Source organism: Fukomys damarensis, unplaced genomic scaffold (genome assembly GCF_012274545.1).
Source record: "Fukomys damarensis isolate Sample0158 unplaced genomic scaffold, DMR_v1.0_HiC HiC_scaffold_24, whole genome shotgun sequence".
NCBI classification, from domain to species: domain Eukaryota; kingdom Metazoa; phylum Chordata; class Mammalia; order Rodentia; family Bathyergidae; genus Fukomys; species Fukomys damarensis.
The window spans coordinates 13,832,826-13,851,551 of NW_022900936.1; the positions used below are offsets into that span (position 1 = coordinate 13,832,826).

General features: G+C 38.0%; 1 protein-coding gene across 5 annotated transcripts in view; it reads right to left on the minus strand.

The window, feature by feature from the left end:
- Positions 1-799: 799 nt before the first annotated feature.
- Positions 800-18,726, minus strand: part of Bach1 (BTB domain and CNC homolog 1) — a 41,904-nt gene continuing 23,977 nt past the window's right edge. For 4 of the 5 annotated variants that reach the window (XM_033768174.1, XM_019205184.2, XM_010608587.3 and 1 more), the window contains exons 3-5: positions 14,365-15,705; positions 11,821-12,027; positions 800-1,804 (exon numbers count right to left, since the gene is read on the minus strand). In XM_033768174.1, the coding sequence (XP_033624065.1) occupies positions 1,370-1,804; positions 11,821-12,027; positions 14,365-15,705 (1,983 nt within the window). In that variant the 3' untranslated portion in view covers positions 800-1,369. Of the gene's footprint in view, positions 1,805-11,038; positions 11,136-11,820; positions 12,028-14,364; positions 15,706-18,726 lie in introns of those variants that run through there. The other variant, XM_010608589.3, reaches the window with a different exon arrangement.

Sequence of the window (18,726 nt, forward strand, 5' to 3'; positions counted from 1 at the left end):
GACCGCAATTTGTCCTATGAGGTCAGGTGTGGAATTTTCCACTTGGGGCAGCGTGTTAGCTTGAAAAGTTTCAGATTTTGAAGCATTTCAGAGTTCCTGACGAGGGATGCTGAACATGTATACTTTTGTTTTAATTATTTAGGTCTACAGCTTTCATAATCTCAAGTCTGTAATTCCAGATTGGCTAAGAATAATTACAAAATATTACAGGGAAGGTGCTTAAATTATAAATACATTTTATAAGAGGATCAAATAAATACAAAGAATGATTTTTTAAATGCCCAAGTCAAAATGATTTATGTGGCCTTTAAACCACACTAAATATGGAAAATAAAAAGGGATTAAAATATGGCTCCTAAATGGTACAAGGTCAAGTTTCATCTTTTCTCACAAACCTGCACAGACATAGTAGATACATTTTTCCTATAATAATGGTGTTTAGAAGTATACCAGAAGACTTTAAAAACAGTGAAAAATGAACTGTGCTCCTGGTAAACACAGGCAATTTGCTTTGCCACCAATGTTTGCTGTTCGGGCACTGGTGACTCATGGGGTAAAGTAAGAATCCTTGCATGTTGAGCCGCTGTACTGGAAGGCAGGGGACCAAGGACAGTTCTGCCAGTTCATTCACTCAGCACTGCATCTCAAGTCGGGTGACTTCTTCCAAGAGACAAGAATGTAAGGAAACAAAGTTCATGATAGGTCCTGATGTGACAGAGATTAACAGGGGTGGGGGATGGCATTTATCTACTGTTTATGCAGCCAGAAATTCTAGTCAATACTGAGGAGGAGAAAAAGCCTCCACTTCAGGCCAGCCACCTGCTTGTTCATTAAGTCCTCCCAGTGTAGCTTGGGAATCACAGCAAAGTCCAATCCACACTTGGTTTTAGTAGGAGCAGAAGAGCACAGCCCTAGGGTTCAGGTAAGATGATTTCTTTTGCACACTGCAGCTCGACTTCCCACTGCTGACACCCTATTTCTGAGTAGACCTGAAAGCACTGCTTTTAAAACAGGTGTATTGCCAGGGGCCTGAGTATTAAGCTTCTGTAGGCCACTTCCTTACCAGATTGTTTCAAGCTGGTAAACTGGATTTGATATGCTGCAGTTTTTATTCTCATACTTATTTTGAATACTTGGAAGTTATTACTAATAGTTATTTTAGTTTTAAGGGCACACTGCACTTTAATGTGTGGTATTTCAAGACCCAGGAGACAAATCATTTGTGTCTTTCGAGGGAATCAGGGTTGACTTAAGAGAGATCCCCTGAAGCTGAAGGAAAACATGATTTTAAAACAAGACTATATTGGGCTTCAAGACAAAGCCAAAACTTCAGTAGGAAATTCAAGGGGCTGAGGAGGAGAAAGTAAGTTTACTCATCAGTAGTACATTTATCTGTCATCTGCTTACAGAAATCTGAGATCCCGCCACTCTGGCGACACTGCTCCACAGGCCCCACTGGCTCCGAGGCAGCTGTGAGAGTGGGAGGTGCCTCCGTGGCCCCTGCATAGCTGGCTTCACAGCCTCCTCTCCCACTCAGAGGCGGCACAGCTGGAGGCCAATCAGATAAGCTAAAAATTGATCGCAATAGAAGTTCACCATCAGAAGTACTTTTTCCTTTGTCAGAAATTAAAAATGAAAGTGGGCAATCTGAGGCTGAGTACTTGGCGAGAATCTGTATTTGTTCTTGACTCAGAGCTGCTTCTTCACAGACTTTTTGGCAAAGTCCAGTCAGGTTCTGTTTTGTCTCACCCAATGTTGACAAAATATGATCTCTTTCCTTTAGCAAGTTCTCCTTTTCATTTTGCTGTGAAGGGGAGAAAGAGAACACAACGATTTGTGTTTATTATTAGCTCAATCGACATTTCCAAGATGACCAAGTATTCACTGTCCATGATATCTTCTCATTAAATAAGATCACATGAAGTCCTCCTTTCAATTCAAATATATGGTAAATAACAAAGGTCCATAATCCATCCAAAACGCTTAAGAGTCGGATATACCTTAGAATCCAGAATTTTCAGATTTTAGAAACGTAATATGAACACATATAGAATTCCTCTAGCAGATTTACGAGAGCATTCCATTATTAAATATCTTTACATTTTTCAGTGAAACACTAAAACATCAAAAAATACAGAAAGGAGAAAAAAACTATGCAGTCTCATCAATTTGGATCAGATTTGGACAGCAGTTTGTGACAAACATGAACGGCTTTCAGAGCTTTGTGGATTTACAGACCACACAGAAACGAGTGTGAACTTGACAATTTAGACCGACTACAACAAAAAAGTTTAAGTAAAGTATATGGAGCTTAACTACTGAGACTCATACCACTGCAAGATTCAACTCATGACTGCTTTCTTGCACCTGATATTGTGCTAAAAGTTTTCCAATGCGGAATCTCAGCTATACAATCCAAACGGTGAGTGCTGATTTAAGTAATACTGAGCCCATTAAATATAGATAGGATTAAGAGTTTAACATGTCCTGAGACAGAATGCCAGTGGGTGATTTACTAAAGTGTGAATTTTTACCTGTAAAGAAACATGTAACACTGGACTTTTTCTCAGAAATGTTCCTATTGCCTACACTTCTGACCACATCACCTATCACTGCTAACTGCGTGAGTTTTGTTTTATCCTCCTCCCACCTCACCCTTCCTATCTTTTATTGCTTCACATCTATTATAACCTCGGAAACCTAACAAACAAGCTGTTTATAAGGTAAGAGTAAATAAGTGTTGACAGGCAGTGAAAGGTTTCTTCTGTAAAGTTTATTGCAACTCTCTTGGAAAAGCAGAGTCACTGCTTTGTACTAATAGGCAGATTCTAGAGAGCTGAAGTGCAGTTAACATTTAGATGGGTCATTTTCTACTCCTAATCTGTATCTTCTATCTTTTAATCGGTTCTGGCAGAAAAAGAACTAAGAGCGTAATATGAACTTTGCTTTATGCAAAAGTAACTGTTACGGTTTTACACAAAAATAGTCCTATATAATTTCGAGACAATCCAGTTATCAGTAGTCTTAAAAAAAATCTTAAGGCAATATTTTGAAAAGATACAAAATGAATATAAAAAACTAAAATTTTACATTGCAAAGCATTCTCCGATTTGTTCTGGTTTTGACAAAATAGTTCTGTTTCAAAACAGAAATAAGTACAAGTCAATAATAAAAGAAAGAGAAACCAAGAGCGATGTTCACCCAGTACATTTTCTCTAATGCAAAATTTGTGATAGTTTTCAGATAAAATGAATCTGCGGGTGCCAAGAGCATGCCAACATACTCACTACAACTCATCCTGAGAAGGAACATTTAATGCAAGCTGTACCCTTTCTTTTTATGGCCTCCTAGAAGCCATCCAAATGAGGATGGAAACAAAACTCCCAGAAGAAAGTGAGAAGTATCTTTCTTCAGACATAGCATTATTTAGTCATAGATTCCTCTATCAAAGTTGGAAGGAATCTATTCTAAATAAATATAGGCGATAGGCAATATTTCCACTTCTGGTTTGTCTTTTAAGTTAAATGAATGTTTAAATTTTCTACCACACACCAGAACCACTAACCTACAGGTGCTATGATGATCACATACATAGTATTTTATGACTTCTGCATCTTTATGTAAATATCCATATAATCTTTAAATGCTCTCACACCTCCTATTCCACTAAGGAATGACATCATTCGTTAGTATGTTCCATACAACATGGTTTGCTTCTTCAAAATTAAAATGAGTATAACCCTGAAACTCTACCGTGATTATTTCTGTAAATTAAATGCTCTCATCTGTTCCTCTGTATTTCAAGCTAACTCCTACATGGCTAATTTCACTCTAATTTTAAAAAACAAATTTACTATGGTAGTAGGTTAATAACTGACAATTACATGAAAGAAATAATCCAAGTTAATACTTCATGACATCATTACCAAAGAAATCTCCCAAACATACTACCGTGTCCTACTATTTCTACAAAGTACTGTATTTTACTATTCTTACCAAAACAACAGCATTTTTAGGTTTAAGTACTGTACCTTTAATGACAGATCTTTAAAAAAATGAATAAAATTGATCTAAAATGAATAAAATTGATCTGGGCACCGTTATGTACTTTATATGAACAAAGCAACTTTATATCTAAATCCTTATTTTGAACAGCAATTATAAATACACCTCATCCAATAAAGATAAGGAGCATAAGAACCTGGCACCAAAAGAGCCAGATAACAGTGACTATTTTAGAATAGAAAGAACTGACTGCTACTAAATGGTCCCTAAGAATTGCTTATGATACAAAACCTCTGAACAAACAGTTCAGAAAAATCAATAAATAGTCCTTGAAAACATGAACAAAAACACTCAATTCTGCTCATAAAAGAGAAAAATAAAAGCTGTCATGAGATCCTGATTTTTACTATCAGCCTGAAAAAAAAAAAAGTAATAAAAGCTGACAAGAAACTCTTGCGGAGGCTGTTGAGAAAAATATATATTGCAGCAGGGAACGCAAAATAGTACACTCACTGAGGAGAAGAATTTGTTAATAGCTAGCAATATCACACCTGCATTTACTCATGATTCAACTCTCTCACTTCTAGGAATCTACTCTAAATATCTATCTTCCTAAACATTAAGAGCACAAGTAATTTGCCACGGCACCCCAGCTGTCTACCAGCAGGAGACTGCTCTGAACACACTGTACTACAGCCACAGTGAATGCTCCCTCTTGAACCAAGAAAAATGTTCTCTAGAAATCACTTTCGTGAAAAGGATAAAACAGTGTAAATAAAATACTTCTAGAAAGGATAACAAGAATAGAATACATAAAATATCAGCTTGTTTCTAGACAAAAAATGGATGAAAACATTTTGCTGATAGGAAGTAGATATAAAGAGTTTAGGGAGAAAGGGGTTCAAGACCTTGAAATACACTTTTTAAAAAATATATAGTTTTAACTTTTTTGAATCATATAAATGTTTTACATATTTAAAAATTTTACTTACGTAAAAATGTAAAGAGTAAATCTTACTACTATTAACAGAAACTAATTATGTTATCAAGTTGATAACAAAAACTTGTTCAAATAACCCAAAATGCTATGTTTTGGGCTATATTTAAGGGCAAAAAAGACAAATCAAATTTTATTTATAAACAATCTGCTTATTAATGTGTTTAATTAATGGCAACACTGACTATAATTTTATGATATATATGTATATATGAAGATACAGCAAATAGTGAATATACTTATACAATTAGAGCCAAGATATTCCCTGTAAATTATGAGATAAAATAAAAATATAGGCTTTTAAAAAGCAGATAAAAGTCCCCTATTCTGCAAAATTTGGACTGGAAATATCTCCATGAACTCCTGATTCCCACTGTACTGTTTACTTTCATTTACTAATGCTATATGTGTGTGCACAAGTGTGCACATTTAAACGGTGAAGGACACAGGATCAGATATTTCCGAGTTCTACCAACTGACAGGGCCTGTAAGGCGTAACATTCCAGAAGCAGGTATGCTTTCCAAAAATCTAACAATTCATTAAAACAAACAAACAAAAAAACTAGGGCACTTGGAGAAATGAGTGATTCCAAATCTTGGGATAAGAGAGGCAAAAAGCCTACAGCAGGAAGCATTAATGGGGTCCTATTAAAAGGGTAGCTCATAGCTTATGGGCCTCTCCTCGCCAAACTTGGGGGAAAATAATGGTCAAAAAGACTATTATTAATTTTAACACACTGAATTCGAAAAACTCAATCTATGAGACCCTGCTGATACTACAGGGCAGCAGGAGAAAGGGAAAAGACAAGGGAAAGAAGGCCTATTTCAAAGAGGAATGGTAACTAATAAATGTAAATGAAATAAAGTTAGAAAAAATCACTGTTTCATAATCCCCACTGGAAAGGCCATCAGAATGCACTAAAACCCAAAGGACAAGAGTACCAGGAACACAAAGCGCCTACAAAAAATTCCCTCTTGCTCTCATTTTCTCTCACAGGTCACACTGAGTGATTTCTAGGACAGAAAAATGTAACCCTGAAGCTGAAGAAAACTGGCAGTTCCCATCCACCTAGGTGGGGCAACGACACTTGTGTGCCTCCTCAGATGACGAAATTCGAAGGACAGAACACTGGTGAATGTTTAATCTCCATCCGTCAATACAAACATCTCCAGCTTGTATGAAATAAAGGGATGCAGGAATGAATTAAAACCACAGGAAGCAATCAAACAACCGTTAATAGTGAGGCAGTCCGTGCAAACTTAGACCTAGACTCTGAAAACCATTTTTTTTGGGAGGGGGGGTTTGAGGCAGGGTCTCACTAGGTAGTGGAGACTAACCTGGAACTCACTATGTAGTCCAGGCTGGTCTCAAACTCACAGTGATCCTCCTGCCTCAGCCTCCCGAGTGCTGGGATTACAGGCATGTGCCACCACGCCCGGCTTTCATATCATTTTTTTAAAATGGAAGGATTTCAGAGATAACAAAGCCTCATTTGAGTAGATCTTATTTTAAAAAGCACCTATAAAGGATATGTTGGGAACAATCAGGGTGATTTGAGAAAGGACTAAATAAATGTTAGGGACATGAATTCTCAGTATATCCAGATATTAGTCATAGGTAAGAATGTCTATTTTAGAAGACGCATTGTAAGCAATTGAGGATGAAGTGCTTTAATGTAGTATTTCCAAATGATTCATAAAATGAGAGCAAGAGAGCAAAAAGAAAAACAGCAGGACAAGACTGACATGATACAAAGCAAGAGAAACCAAGATCAGCCATGTGTTCATATTCATCTATGATTTCCTGGTACTTAACAGAGTTAACATGTAGTGACCATCAGATACTTACAGAAACAATAGGGGATTGTTTTACTTTAAAATACCACTAATATTGTTTGAGCCCTGAACATGTGCTCCAAAAAGCTTTCCAAGGTGATCTCACTGGACCCTCACATCAACCTTGGAGCGAACATTATTCTCATCGCCATGTCTGCTGAAGGGTGGTAGGTACTGGTAGCTGAACAACTTCCTAAGCCAGGCAGGCTTTCCAACCTGTGACTGGCCTCCATATTCAAGTCCAAAGATTAATGTACTTAACTTAACCTTTACCTGGAAAACTATTACAAAAGGCGTGTCCCCAGATCCTCTGCCTGCCTGGGATGGGACTAAGAAAGACACCTCTTTTAAGGGGTGCCAGAAAGCAAAGGCATGAAGTAAAGAAGTGTCACTACTCATGGACATCAAAGAATGACAAAGGGCACGTTTCAGAAAGGCCACTGGGGTATATTTTGATAGAGCAGCCAGTAGAATGTGACTGGTATGGACAGATAAACTTATTTTTAATTAAAATGTAATTTCCACTACAACCTGTAAAACATTAAGGACAGATAAGGCTGTTTTGTTCCTGTCCCATTAAAATGGACAAAGGTAGAAAACCAAAATGGTAACTGAACACCTCAATCATGAGTACACTGGTATTTGTCTGTCTATACCTACCTCAACACAGAAAAGGTACGGGAAAAATTCAGCTTGTAAGACACCCTCCACAGAGCTTAGTGGACAGGGGACAGGAAATTTCTCTGGGTGAGTGGAAAACGTGAAGACCCAGGATCTTATAGTACACTATTATAAACAACTGTTTACTCAGACCACATTAAACATAAAAATATTTTTCTTTCTTCAAAAATTAACTCTGGCTTATTGTAACATTTTGCTTTATAAATTTTAACTTTTTTACTTTTCACCTCTTTTGTAATAACATTTACCTTAAAATAAAAATATACTATTCAGACATACAAAAGTATTTTACTAGATGCGGTGGGGGGGGGCATGAAAACTCCTGAAAAACCAATTACTTTGTGTTGGAAAGTAAGCACCATTCTACTGACAATATGAAAAGGACCCTTACTAGGTGGAGGGGTACTGCACAGGTGAGGCCCAAACCAAACTGAGAAGGAAGCTACAGAAGAGAAATCTGAACACTGTAAACAGCAGTGTGGCCTTGACAAGAAAAACATGAGATTGAACCCAGGGCCCTCAGGGCCACTGAGCTACAGTCCCAATTCTTCTACTTTTTATTTGTGACAAGATCACACTACACTGCTAAGATACACAGGCTGGGTCAGAACTTGCGATCCTCTTGCCTCAGCCTCCCAGAGTGATGCCACTGCATGTGTGTGCTACCACGACCCACTCTTTCCATTCTTCTTCTCTAAACTCTTTTTTTCAATTAAAATTTTTCCTAACTTCTGAAACTTCTTTGTTAAAAACTAATACACTACAGTGTAAGCCAACACGGGGTCAGACTCATCAGCTCAGCATCAGGTCTTCCATCTCCATATCATGTCCCACCGGAAGGTCCTCGGGAGCAACAGCACATGTGGTGTCTCGCACGATAGTGATCGATGCCTGTCCTTATCTCTACTGTAGGGCCTGCCCATGGCTTTACTAAGATAGCACTTTTGTCGGATAGGTCCGTGGTGGTTTGCTTGGCTTGTGGCTTTTTTCCCCCTAGATTTGCTTGTAAGCAGATAATCCATTATGAGCATCGCTCTCTACTGATGAGTCTCTCTCAGAGTAGGGAAACGGACTTACTGAGGTCTGGAATAGCTTCTGCTAAGCCCCTCACTGTTGTTTATTGGGATCTTTAGTTTTTTCTGCAGTTTCTCTTTATCTTCCTACCTTTTCCTTTTCAGCTCCACTATCTCAGGGGCCACTGTCAGATATGCAATCATCACTCATCAGAAACTGCATCATGCAGCACACCACTGTATTTTTAAGCACCAAATTATTTTAGTTCTGGCCATTCTGGCCCATAAGTGACACATTTTCTGCTTGTTTCTGTCTGAGAAAGACATCTGCAGCAGCACAGAAATATGGAGTATGCTCTTTGCACTCTGCACATGGGTTTTCCTATATAAATGACTGGAACTGAGAGCTATATGAAGGACTGAAGAGTCGGAAGAAGCCAAAACAGGAAGTCACTCTGACACACAAACTACAACGTGACCTTTCTGGGTGCTGCCTGGAGAGGCCAAGACTGCTCTGAGCTCTGCCTGCACAGAAAGGCAGGCTCTTGATTCTTCTGCTCTTCTCTCTCTACTCTCTAGTCAGAAAAAGCAAACCCTTAAGCCTAATTATGCCAATTAGTTGCTCTCTTCCTTAGGAATTCGGTAGTGACTCAAAGTGGAGTCTGTCTGGACTGGTCCCGGGAGATCAGTGAAACCACTCAGGAGCTGTAAGCAGTTACCTCCCACAGGAGCACAGGAAGCCAGGCTATGCATGCAGCATGAAGCAGGTACACAGCAGCTGAGAGAGCAGAGTCCCTGGGCTCCTCCAGGTCTTCCCCTGCCTTCTCCATGCTACTTATGAGACCTGGCTCCATTCTCTAGCTTCTGAATGAGACACATCTACCTCCCTACCACAGATTATTTCATGCATTCTTAGACAGGTTCTTGCATCTTGAAGCAAAAGAGTCCAAATTAATATAACAGATAAACAGCATAGTGACCACTCTTTTCTCAGTTCATGAAAACTGCTGAAAAACCAATTACTTTGTGTTGGAAAGTAAGCACCATTCTACTGACGATATGAAAAGGACCCTTACTAGGTGGAGGGGTACTGTACAGGTGAGGCCCAAACCAAACTGAGAAGGAAGCCACAGAAGAGAAATCTGAACACTGTAAACAGCAGTGTGGCCTTGATAAGAAATACACAGTATTTCCTGAGTGCTTACCATGTGCCAGGCACTATTTATTATAAGTTAGTTGGAAATATTAACTCATTTACTCTTCATAAATGAGCACCTTCTCTAGAAACTAGGAAGCAACATTATCTCATTTACAGATGAGAAACGTGAGGCACAGAGAAATCAAACAGCTTACTCAGAGCCCTAAATATCTGTAACAGCATCCCACACTTCCAACCACTGCCTCTACACATCTCTGTTGAAGCAGAAGCAGAAGGGATAAAAAGCCCAAAGAAAGCAGCAAGGCTTTTTCATCTTAAATAGCTGAAGTGTGCTAAATATATATATAAATTATTCAGCAACCAGTGTCTTTCTTCAATAAGAAAAATACAAATGGGACCTTTGAGCCAGAAAATAAAGTAGTTCTAATGAGTAATCATTACTCTCAAATACTGCTTAGTAAATACGTACAGAAGTTACCGACAAGCAACTCCTGATTGGTTTTGTTTGTTTTTGTTTTTATTTGCAGGACAGTTAAGAAAATGATTAATTCTACTACTTACAGCTACAAACTACAACCAATTGAGGGAAAAGACAGAGAAATTTTTAGAAACAGAACTAAACACTCCAGTAACGCAATTTTATGCCATCTTCAAATGTCACCACATAACCCAAAAGCAAGAAAAGTATCTCTGCGCAGAACACAGCTAAGACTCTTTATTATTTCTAGTGAAAATGCTACAGGCAGGTAAGGGTTTAATTCAAAGGTGAGTGATAAGGAAAAATACTAGTGCTAAAAGGCCTAACTGATACACACTGCAGTAACACTGAGTACTGCTGAACATGGAACTTTTCCCTTGTGGTAGGAGAAACTTTAATTATTTAACAGTATCACAAAGAGTGAGGCTTGGTGGTACACACCTATAATCCCACCACTCTGGGAGGCTGAGGCAGGAGGACAGTAAGTTCGAGCCCAGCCTGGGCAACTTAATGACTTAGCGAGACTGTTTCAAAATTTAGAAACTAAAGTGGGGGTAGTGCTGGGGATGTAGTTTAAAGTGAAGTCCCTGCGTTCAATCCCCACTACTTTTTAAAAAATATTTTTCATGTCTACATTTACAAGACATTCAGGTTCTTATCTTTCTAACCCTAACTTCATCTTTTTACCCAAAGTATATGTAAAACAGTTTTATTTTTAATTTTTTCTGAAGGCATATAAGGGCACAACTGTACAGTTTCATGCCACTCGTGTTGATGCGTGAAGACTTCTTATAATCACAGCTTTAAATTTTCAGTGATAATTAACAAACTCACAAAAGTGAATATTCAAGGAATGTTTTTAGTACTTCTAGACTGTTTTCCTGTTGCTTGGCCCACAGATTTTGCCCCGAGCTGGGCTGTACTATCACAGCTGTTCTTTCACATAGTGCTTCCTTCCATCAAACACTAAGGGAAAAGCGAAGTAGAAACAAATTAAACTGTTTTTCAGTTAATTTTCATATTGATGCTAAAACAAAAAGATTCAACAATCAAGCATTGTTCTTACCTAGGGTCTCAAGTGATTTTAAAATTTTCCCTTCAGATAACTATATCCTATCAGAATTTTTTCCCTTGGATGAAAGACACAGGTTGGTCTGTTTCTGGTATCATCCAAAACAGGTAATTCAGGTCCATATTTCATTTAGACTACTAAACAGAACACTATATAAACACCAGACATATCACAAAGAAATGAAAATGCTTTCTAATTTATTTTTTACTCAACCACTAAAATCATCCCTAATTTGAAAATCATTTTTTAAGAAATCCAGCTAGAGTAAAAAGCATTAGGGTATGTTATGTTCATGTACCAACTCCTCACAATGAATGCAATCATTGTGTACTGTAAACATGTACTGATAAAAATTTTAAAGTAAATTTTTAAAAAGCTTACGTAAGTCAATAAAAAACCTCACTACTTTTCTTATCCTTTCTGAAACCGCCATGTAGTTTATCTTAAAACCATAACTGCTACATTTCTAAAGTAATTTGTAACTGAGCATTACCTCTTACCTAGGAATTGACGTAGCAATTCTTCTATTAAAAACAAAGTTTTGGAATCTAAGTAACAACAAGAGACTTGCAGACTTACCAGCTTCTCAATTTCCGATTCGAGATTCTGTATACAGTCAAGCTTTCTCTTTCGACAGCGCTGCGCTGCAATTCTGTTTTTACTTCTCCTGCGAATGTCATGGATACAATCCAGTTGTTCAGGGGTCAGTTTGTGCATTTTCAGCAAGGATTGAAAATCATTTCGAGACAGGGAAATTATTCGCTGTGCATTAAATGGTAGTTTCACCTAAAAGATGAAATAACTATTAGTAAGTGCTATTTTATAATTATACTTAAACCTGGGAAGAGAAAAAAATACCTCATTTTTATTAAAGTGCTTCATTTAGATTTTTTTAAATGGTCCCTATTCTCAGTTTTTACACAACTCACTATAATAAAAACTGACAGTTTGACTGGTATGTCTAGTTGTTTGAGAGAAAATATAGATAGAAGTTTATCTTTTGATAGAAGATAAACTGAGAAGCAAGTTTCAGCAGATCAGACATGATAATAAAATGGAATGATACTAAGATATTTTACTATTGCATGTTAATACCCTATAGTGCTGTTTCTTTCTGAAGCATTTTAATGTTGTTTCTCAACCCAAAATTAAATCCATTTTATTCTTTAACTGATGTAATTATGCTAGTAATTTCTAAAACACTTTAGAAAATTTCTCTATCAAAAAAATGGCAGCTTCATATATACAACTCATTTGAAAAGCTACACATTATACTTGCCAATGTAGGGAAAAAAATTTAACTCATTAATAGAGTCACTTTCAACCTACTTAATTTTGGCAAAAGTAAAAGATGACTTTTTCTTTTAAATAAGAAAATTACAGGAATTTAATTATATTATCAAAATCACAAACGGAATACTGGTCAGTTAGTCTGGCAACCTAATTAGCTTGCCTTTCAAGCCTATGGAAATTACTCATAGAAAACCTCCCAGTGATGTTATTTTTAATAACATTTTTTCATAGTATACTTTTAAATGCTTAATTTATCATGTCACACAAATGTAGATATAACCATATACACATATTATTTTTAAATTAAATCACCAATCCACTTTCAGCAAAAAAAGAAACAGCCTCTTTCAAACTTCTATCACCACAGAAAATGCTGAAGTATGAGATGTGGAAAAACTAGAATCCTCTACCAGTGGCAGTGAGAAAACAGTGCAACCACTACTATGGAAAACAGTATGGAGGCTTCTCAAAAAACGAAAAATAAAACTACCATTTGATCTAGCAACCCTATTCCAGGGCTGGCCTTGGCATCAATATCTCAGAAGGATATCTGCGCTTCTATGTTCACTGCAGCTCTGTTCACAGTAGCCAAAATATAGTAATAAACTGAACAGCAATAGAGAAAATGCGGTGTATGTCACAAAGGAATACTACTCGGCCTTATAACAAGAAAGAAATCTTGCACTGTGTTACAGTCTGGGTGACCCTGGAGGACATTATACTAACTAAAGTAGGCTCAAGAGAACAAACCCCACAGGATCCCAAGAATGAGGCTCGCAGACATGAGTTATTTAAATGGACAAATTCACACAAACAGAAGGGAATGGGGAGGGGTACAAGGGGCTGGAAGAGGAAGAATAAGGAGTTGCTTCAAGTTTTCTTACAAGGGTGATTTTCACATTATCACAATAAAAAATGCAAACAAAATGTAGTAAGATTTTTAAAAATAGTTAAAAGAAAGTACAAGTTCTAACTATAAAGAGAAAAGTCAACTTTAGAAAACTAAACAAAAACCCAATTTTTAAATATTCATGGTCACACAGGGCTGTTAATTCATGTCTCATCACCAGGCAACTCTAACTGGTGGTACCTGCTGACTGTCCCATCGAATGGTTGTTTATTAATTTTATTAGTAAAAAGACCAATAAAAATGTTAGATCCATTTATCCCACCAATGGTACAAACAAGCCACCACTGGTTCAGGATGGTGGGAACAAGTTTAAAAGAGAACACGCCCTCATATGGGATGTATTTTAATATGTTATAAAAAGCAGCTATAGCTACAAGAAACTCATTAAGATACATTTACTGAAGTAAAAGTTAATAAGGGCAGGGGTTAAAACAAAAAAAAAGCAATGGCCACGAAAAAACGGGTCCAAGAAAACTTTACGTTAGAAGTCACATGCCTACAATTACTCACTCACTGCCAAGCAATGACTCAGTGACTCATCCGGGTCCAGAGGTCCTGGTGGCAATGAGTAATGCTGAATTGTACGATACACCACACCAGGAGTTGTCATGTACAGAAGGAGGAATCGTCTTTCTTTTTCCTCTTGGGACAGGACATTTGTATAAACAGCCACACAGCCAGTGTATGAAGCTACGCCATGGCTGATATAAGCAAACCTACTTGAAATATATGAACCCAAAAGCCTTTCAAACTTCATCTCATTCTTCTGATGTTTATCACATGGCCTTATAACGAACAGTGTATGAGTTTTCTCCACTCTCCCTGAGCTTGCTCATACCCTAGTGGTGTAGTAGGAGCTGACTCAGTAAATCCTGATTAACAGTTACTAGCACGGTGAATCAAGAACACACCCTGCTCACCTCACATTCTTGTTCTCTGGCTGAGCAGGATTCACTGTCGCCTTCTGTGTCTGTCTCAGAGTCATCGCCCAAGCTAATCACACAAGCATAGGGACAAGGTTCCTGCTGTTCTGAAACGTAGCTGTCGTTTCCAATCTCCAAACTGCCCGATCGCCCTTCGGTACTCAGAGTGCTCATAAAAGGGCAGCTTACAGAATTTAATGTTGTGAAAGTCCTCTGACCCGGTTCTGGGCTCTCGCTGATCCTGATACCCAACCAGGGACACTCAGATCGTTTCTGTGAGTAGAGCTGTTCTGAGCCATCTTTGGCCACAGCAGGTGATAACTGCATTTGGCAGGGGGAGTCCGTGCTGCAAATGTCACTCCAGAAGCCTTTTGCTAGGTGTTCTGCTACTTCTCGTTCCACACTACTTCGGTCGCTGGAGGCGAGGCTGCCATCTTCCTTGGGGCCTGAGTCATCTTTCACATGTAAATCTTGACTTTCACTAAATGTTTTCTCTTCTGGAACATCTGTACCTGACAAAGGTTTTTCTGCTTTCACTGCTGAGCCTTGCATACCAGCAAAATCCAAGTCACTGTATTGGTCATATGTATGTAAAAGAGACAGAGAGTAGAGCCCATGAGGGTCCGCAGAACTGTGGGGGAAAGGAGTTACTTCTGTTTTTTCTGTTGGGACCTGAGAAGCAGGAACTTTGTTCTTTGTTGTCTCATGTTCCGTTGCTAACTTACTTTCTTCACATTTTAAAATCACCTGCAAATCTGCACAGTACTGGACGCCCCCTACACATTCATTTTCAGATGTCTCATTTGGCTGAACAGAAGTAGCCTGAATGTCTTTGATGCTGGGTTCCACAGTGCGGACTCGGTCAGTTCCAAACGCCTTCTGGAATTTTCTGTATTTGGGGCATAAGGATGGCAAAGCCAGAGCAGCATTCTTCTCCGTGCACATGGATTCGTATGTCTGGCTGGCACTGTCTTGTAGGGGAGATGATGTTTTTACATCTCCTTGGCACCTTTGGGGGTTACAATGAGGAGTCTGAACACTTTTATCATCCAGAAATTCCTCTACTTCATCAATTTCTAGGTCCTTCTGGTCCGCAAGTGAAAATTTAAGGTCTGTTTTTTGACAGTGTGATTGAAAGCACTTTTTTCTGGGGCATTCTTGCTGGTCTGCAGTGGAATCTAAAAACTTGTATTTGAGAAATTGAAAGCAGGATTCCTCAATATTGTGTACACTTAAAAATTCCACACACTTGCACACTTCATCCACATTGTCTTTACTTAAAATTAGTTTCGCAGTATAGGCAAACTGAATTAAAGGTTCAAATCCTTTAACCGTCACCTGTTAATATACGAAACAAAAATAACATTACTCGAGAGCATGAATAGATGTATAACATATTTGTAACAATTATAAAATAGGTATTTTAATTTGATAAGAAAAATATTTGTCTAGGAAATGTAAAATGAAGGGAGGCTACCCATGCATGCTTATCACACTCTACCCACTGGAAATACGCCCTCCATTTTATACAGTCCACTCTTAATCACACGTGAATTATGGTTTACTCCCATGATCTATAGGCAATTTTCCCATGACAGAGGAAATAAACCATCTATGAAGAGAAGTAGGATGGACTCCACATACAACCTACACACAGGAAGAGTCAGGTGTCTACTTCTAGGCTGGCTCCATATGGCCTTGCAACCCAACTGTTACAAACTACAAAAGTGGAATTTTTAAAGGTACAATTAAGTAAAGCATTTACAAAGAACTCCATTCATGCACACACAGTAAGTGGTAACTACAGCATCTCACACCAAGAATTTCTAATAAAATTTTTAAAGCCTCAGATTTTAAAGGTGATTAAGTGAAGTTCTAAGAATTCTGTCTCAGTACTGCCTCTGAACGGAGTCTATGAAACAAAGCACTCAGGTAGAAATCTGCACATAGAAGCTGCCACATGGAACCATTCCAGTGCAGAGCACTTCATCCTGGGTTACTTAACAAAATTACTTCTAAAACATTTAGTTCCTCCAACAGTGACCAAACATTTTTAATATTTGTGACTTTTTTAAAAGTCACGCTAAGCTCTGGAAATTTCACTAATTTTTAAATGGCTGAAATAAGAACAGTGATACTGCCAAATACTACACCGAGAAACTGCATCACTCACTTACTGCCAGTGGGAATGTGAAATGGCAGACACTTTGAGATAGTTTGGTACTTTCACAGGAAACAAAAATACAACTACCATGTGACCAGCAACAGCACTCTTCATCCCCCTTAAGAAATGAAAACTTATGTTCACACAAAAAGCTGCACACAAATGTTCACAGCCACTTCATTTGGTATAGTCAAAAACTCAAGTTAGCCTCATCTTCTTTAATATATAAAATGTTAAAAACAAGGTCCACAGATGCGTTAATACTATTAACTGCCACTCAGAAATAAAAAGGAACACACTACTGGCACACAACTCTGGATAAATCTCAAGGGAATTACGCTAAGTGGAAAAAAGTCAATCCGAAAAGGTTACATACCGTGTAAGTTCATTTACATAAAATTTTTCAAATGGCAAAACTTTAAAAAAGGACAGATCAGTGGTTGCTGACAATTAGGGGTAGAAGAAGAGGGGATGGGAGGAGGAAACGGTGAGCAGGAAGCAGACGTGGTTACAAAGGGCCAATGCCACAGAACATTAGGCATTGGAGCTGTTCGGTATTTTAACTGTGATGGAAAGAAGAATTTCTTCCACAGAGAATAAAATTGTAAAAACTTAATATATATAAACACAGAAATTAGTACAAGTAAAATGACAGCGGCAATCTGACTGATGTACGTAGGTTGTATCAACATCCATATCCAGCTGTAACATTATACAATGTTTTTCTCAAAATGTTATCTTTGGGGATATTGATCAAAGTGGGAACTCTGCATTATTTTATATAGCTGTATAAGTATTTATAATTATCAATATTTCAATTAAAAATTTTAAGTTAAAATAATCAAAATGGGCCTTTAAGCCAGTAGGTTATACAACAGCATTTTCAATCTGTCACTGTGATAAAAGACCTCAAATATTTGAAAACTTAAGACTTAAATTTGAAATTAGAATACATAACATACATACATGTATACATGTATCTTCTTCACAAACTCATGAATTAGACTTTGTGCTGATCAGAAAGTTTCACTCAGTAATGTGAAAATATGAGCCATAATAATTATATGTCTCCATTATGCTTTGTGTTCCTTAGGAAAAAAATCAATGGCTTTTGTCACTTTTGGTATTCCCTCCTTTTCTCCGATTCTTGCCACAAAAGTTACAATGTATTCATTGCCAAAACACAGCCAAAATTTCATGGAAGTCTGTAAAGCTAACAACAAGCTACACAGTGATTTAGTTTACAGTTTATCTAACAGTATCCAACAGGGATCACACAGACAGGGCATACACACAACGTTCCACACATTTTCTCCATATTCCCTTAATCACTTCTGGGTCCCAACTGCACAGACTTGACACTCTGGTAGCAGCTGTTAGCAACTAAACAAAGCAACGTGTCTGAGTAGGAGTCACCGTAACCAGCACTCCTCTGCCCAAGAGAGAGATCTCCTGGAGCCCAGACATTAACAAAGATGCAAATATTTATGAGCCTGAGCTCCACAGCAGCCTAGCAGATACACATACAACCAAAACTTTACAAATAGCCATTTCTTTCTCCTACCAAAAAGTAAAGACTCATTCAAGTAAGGAGAAAGAAAGAGAACATACATGGAGCACCTTCTTTTCATGGGAGGACATCTTGGGAAATGATTTATAGAACCCTAAACCTAGTCACAGCTGCCCAGCACAAGACAAGGAAGCGAGGGAGGGAAAGTCACACAACACCGTCTCTCCAAGCATGACTTTCCAAATGTCTAATGTAAAATGACTTGAGTCATTTTATTAAAAATAAACTAACAGTGGCTGCCAAGTTACTCCACTGCTCAATAAATATTAACATCAAAAGAAAAAATACGAGAAAAGGAAAAAATGGAAACAAAGTCTTTGTAAATAGGGAAAGGTGGAGGGGATGAAGGGAGGGCAGGGGACTAGGGGAAAAATAAGAACTAAGATACATCATGTAAAGGTACAAGATCCCAATGATGACTGTAACTGTATTATACACCTAAAATGTACCAATAAACTTAATTGAAAAAAACAGGGATCCAAGTCAGGCATGGTGGCGCACGCCTGTAATCTCAGCACTCAAGAGGCTGAGGCAGGAGGATCACTGTGAGTTTGAGACCAGCCTGGGCTACACAGTGAGTTCCAGGTCAGTCGCAACTACATAGTGAGACCCTGTCTCAAAAAAA